The sequence below is a fragment of the Puccinia triticina genome, chromosome 2A (genome assembly GCF_026914185.1).
Source record: "Puccinia triticina chromosome 2A, complete sequence".
Classification (NCBI taxonomy): Eukaryota; Fungi; Basidiomycota; class Pucciniomycetes; order Pucciniales; family Pucciniaceae; genus Puccinia; species Puccinia triticina.
Genome location: NC_070559.1, coordinates 835,081 through 839,778, shown reverse-complemented (window position 1 = coordinate 839,778; position 4,698 = coordinate 835,081). Strand labels below are relative to the sequence as shown.

At 49.5% G+C, this 4,698-nt stretch overlaps 1 protein-coding gene across 1 annotated transcript; it reads right to left on the bottom strand.

The window, feature by feature from the left end:
• Positions 1 to 987: 987 nt before the first annotated feature.
• Positions 988 to 2,320, bottom strand: PtA15_2A96 (uncharacterized protein; the record flags this gene model as incomplete). Its single annotated transcript, XM_053167030.1, has 5 exons — positions 988 to 1,287; positions 1,357 to 1,502; positions 1,579 to 1,759; positions 1,848 to 2,067; positions 2,169 to 2,320. The coding sequence occupies 5 exons, from the start codon at positions 2,318 to 2,320 to the stop codon at positions 988 to 990; spliced, it is 999 nt and encodes a 332-aa protein (XP_053017339.1).
• Between the last annotated feature and the right edge of the window lie 2,378 nt (positions 2,321 to 4,698).

The window sequence follows — 4,698 nt, the reverse complement described above, 5'->3', positions numbered from 1 at the left end:
TTTTGCCAATTTTTCCTTTCTCCCTTCACACAGAAAAAACTAGGCAGCCTCTGCTGGAGCCCTGAAGGGCCAAGATAGCTGAACATCTTGGCTTCGTGTCCCTGTCCTCATGATGAGGATTGGATGCAGGGGCTGCAGTGGCCAAGGCATCTTAACCAGAACATGGAGAGCCTGGTTCCTGTGTAATTGAATTGAGAAACCATACTGTTTTCCGTGGTCAGTTCAATCCGCACAGCATACAGCTCAAGGAACCTTGAAAATACATAACTTTGAAGGGCCATGGAGCAACAATGGTTGGACTTCCAGGAACATGTGTAGCGGCAAAAGATAGGGAAGAGTAAGAAGAGTTTCATGATCCAAAGGGCATGCCTGGGGCCCTTTGGGAACAGGGTCAAAAATTGAAAGACACAAAATTGCCTGCAAAAACATTTAGAAGAACGGAATCTCTCAGGCCAAAATGTGGACATCTGTGGACATTAGTCCCAAGTCCCTCCTTCAGAGGTCGCGCTTCGCGCCAGCCCAGGCTGTACCAGGGCCCTGCGAAGTGGGAGACTTGTGTTAAGTTAGCGCTGGACGTCATTGGTAACCGACCACTAGAAGTCAGTGGTAATAAAACATAAATATTCTCACAAAAAAAGAAGAAAATTATTGTCTTCTATTTCGAGGCCAGGGAGCTTCTCTTGGAGTTCTCATGATCACGCAGAAGCGAGCAACATGTCCTGGACTAGCAATGCCAAAAAGTTAAATGCGAAATTACAGTCGAAGTGAGACAACGTGGATATTCTCTGGGGCTGAAGATATATGCGAGGTTGCACTCCGGATTGGCAACCAGTCACGATGGTCAATGTAACCAATAAGAAGGCAGTGGGTTTCGATGATCATGTCCGGTGCTGTCGATTCGGACGCGGAATATGCGAGATGATTTTTCTATTTGATTTTCTATAGAGGAGACAAAAACATTGATACCAGGCACAACAAACAGATCCTTTACTCATTCTTGTTTTTACTGTCACTGCTGAATACCCGACTTGAGGTGATACGACCAGCAGAAATGGGACTAATTTTACGACGGATTCGTAACTCGCTGAGCGCTGTCCGGCCGCATAGGATCAATGGGAAGCACAGCAGGAAGGCCAGAGGGAGGTATTGGTAGAGCTTCAGCCTCGCCCAGTACGTCAAGATGAGGGCTTCTTGAGAGACCATGGTCAGGGTGAATAAAAGGGTCGATGGTTTGGGAGCCCCCAGGAGCTTGAATCCTCCTATTGTGTTTTGCGAAATTTTCGACCACTGTGTGGGTCCATATACCTTTGTGAGCTTAATTGCAACTTGATCTGCGTGGTTGATTGATAAACTTACGGCTGTCAACAAAAAGATCCACGGCGACACGGCAATCACGACAAAGGCTAGACTGAAGACGGGGTTGTCTTTTTTACGTGGTGGTTGGAATGTCCACTTGAGTTCTGGTTGGATGTAGTGTTTTTCGAGTTCCAGTGTAGAAGGTGCTGAGGTAGTCAAGACCCCGGATAGAATGTAAATTTCAAGGGTATGCTACTCCTACGGAACTAGAGAGATACTTACGTTTCCCGTCTTTGGTGTCCCAGTAGGGATATTCCAGCAGTAAGTTCTTCGGGATCTTCAAGGTAGCTAGATTCAGCTGCAACGGTGCGTGGACAGCCGAAATGTCGCCAATAATAAGCTCCAAGCGAACTTCACCTTTGCGCGAAAGGCTCAAAAAGTCTGTTGGTGCTCGGCCAAGATCCTAGATAATTCCAATTCAATTAGTTTTATTACTATGTTATCTTCAAGAAGGATAGCCGGATGCTACTGGGTGGGCTCGTGGCACTGACCAGCTCCCATTTGGCTTTTCCTTTACTTCTAGTTTTCACTGCAGCTGCCCAATGAAGCTTTGTATCAACGCCAGTAGCGAGTAAAGTGACTTGATGGGGCGAGAACAGTGATCCTGCTTGGTCCGTGGAAGTCTTTTCCAAAATCTCGAATGTCGCCTTCAACGTGCTCTCATCATTGAGCTCGAGCGTAGGTGCCGAAGATGGCGTCAGAGTAGAAAACCTATTCCGGAATGGCAAATTATAATCGAGTGAGCCAACGTGGCACCGAGTGGATGAATGTTGCAGAACAGTAATCGATGAAGAAGAGTTGCTGGGACTGACTCGTGACTCTTTGTTGTCATTCCATTGGCATCCAAGATGACGAGCTGACCCTTATCGACGGTGAGCTCTGCTGAGCCGGTCGGGAGCCAGACGGCCAGGAGGGCCACAACGAGGAGGATCGGGTTTCCGACAGTACGAGTTATCCTTGTCATCGTGTCCTGTAGGGCCAGTGTTCGGTCGATCGATCGCCCGGTGGTGCGCTATAGATCGTCAGTCGGGTACTTGACGGGCGGCCCGAGGGGCCAGCGATCCACGCTCTTTGGCGCTGAGCAGCCACAAAGTCCCTCGAGGGGGGGCTTCTTCCTTCTTATTATATGTCACCACCCTATTCTCACTCGTCCAAACACATTATCCTAAAAATTACCCACAACACTCAGCACTCCTCCACCTCCAAACCACTTCCCACCACTCCGTCTGCAATTCAATAGAGCACTAGCCCCGCTCTCCTCCCTTCCCCTTCCATCAACCCACAGCGTTCATCAGTCTCTCCAACCCATGCCAACCCCCCTGCTCCCGCAGGGCGGAGGCCCCACGACTAGCAACGACATGTCCGGTATGGACATGTACGTTGCTGAGGGCTCCCTGCCTGTCGTCGAAAGCCATCTAGAGGAAAAGTTAACAAAACTGGTTGACACGTTGATCCCTAGACTGGAAAGTCTCGAGAAGGCTGTTTCTGGTCAGGTTACCAAACCAGCCGGAGCAGCCCGAGCGGACACCTTCAACACCCTCCTAGTGAGGATCGAAGAGATAGCGGCAAATTTGACCAGATTAGAGAAGAAGGTAGAGACTTTGTCTCTACCTCACTCTCCTAGCGTGATGGCTCATACAGCTGCTAAGCCGAGCAACTTGCCTCCTAGACCAGCCCCTCTCTACTCGGAGAAGGCGGCCGGGACCTCCGGGCCCGGGGTGGCTAAGACATGACCGCCGGTTCCCCCCTCATCGTACATAAACAGGTTTAAGTTAGGGCAGGTTGTGATCAGGAAGAAATTTGATCAACCCAAACCCTTCGAAGGCCTGACAGCGGCAGTCATATGCCAAAAAATTAATGAAGCGTTGGCTTTTGCTAAAGCGACCGTCGATAATGAAGCTATCAAGGTAAAAGCTGTGGCACAGTTCCCCAATGGGGATGTCAAAATCTTTACTAAAGACCGTCGAGCGGCCAAATGGCTACTAGATAATAAGCACCTATGGACCGAGAAGGCTGATCCGGTTTTTATCACATCCCAAGTAGCTCACCCGGTCCTCCTCCACTCCTGCCCCACCAGCTTTGAAGTTGACAACAAAGCGCACGTCGAGCTACTATGCAAACAAAATGACATTGATCCGAAGGAAATTCAAAAAATTCGCTGGCTCCTCAGCCCCAAAGGAACGGGTAAGGCCTCCAGCACACTCCTGATTTACTTCTTAGACAGACGATTAGCTCTTGACATCGAAAGAGCAGGGCTATGCTACAATAGTTTGCACCTCAAAGGGCAACACTATCTTCAGGGCCCTAAGCAATGCTATAATTGCCTGGCTGTGGGCCATCTAGCCCACTCCTGTAAGGAGAAGCCGCTCTGCTCGAGATGCGGGGCGGGACACAACTCAGCATCCTGCGAGGAAATGGAAGACTCCTGCAGAAGCTGTCAACGCTGTCTCCGTGTTGACCGTAAATCCTCCTCCACCATCGACTTATCTGACCCTAAATACGATCACTCCCCCTTCAGCAATGCTTGCCCAATCAGAGCTAAAGAAGTTGAGAAATTATCAAAAGATAAAAATTTTAACCCTCGTCAATGATAGGTACAACTCCTGCAACCCCCACCCATGAACTTCCTTCCGAAAACCTCAACACCATACACTCTTTACCTTCCAATTTCACCAGAACCTTTAATCCACACTCTACCGAGCAATCCCCTTTTTCCTTCTCCCTCCTCCAACTCAATTGCCATAATAGAAAAGACACCACGCTTAGTGTCCTACAATGTGAATCTTCCTCCCTTGCTCTCCTACTTCAAGAACCCTGGACTAACCCCATCGACCATCTTCCACCTACTCATCCTAATTGGTACCGCGTTTCACCCATTGATCAGCCCAGCTCCAGAGAAGACAGACCTAGATGCTGCATATACATCAATAAATCTTTACCCAGCCATCATTTCCATAGACTGCCAGACAACTCTAAATTTCTCACGGCGGTATCCATCACTGTCCATGTAAGCTCTCGACGAGGAGAGCTTCACTTAAGCGAGGACGAGGGCGAGGAGCGAGGGGGGCGAGGACGAGGGCGAGGGCACGAGCAATTCTAGAACCTCTGTTCGTATTGCAAATGGGACAAGGGCTAGCTCGGGGGAAGTCTCAGTACTTCCCTCTATATACAACTTTTGAGGAAAAGAAGAAAGAGAAGGAGGAGACGGAAGTGAAGGGGAAAGGACGGTCACTCACCTAGCTCGGGGGAAGTCTCAGTACTTCCCTGCCGAGCTAGGAGGGGCGGGGCTGGAGGGACTATGTAGGGTGCTCGGTGTCGGTCTGTGATATCTCTGTGAATCTT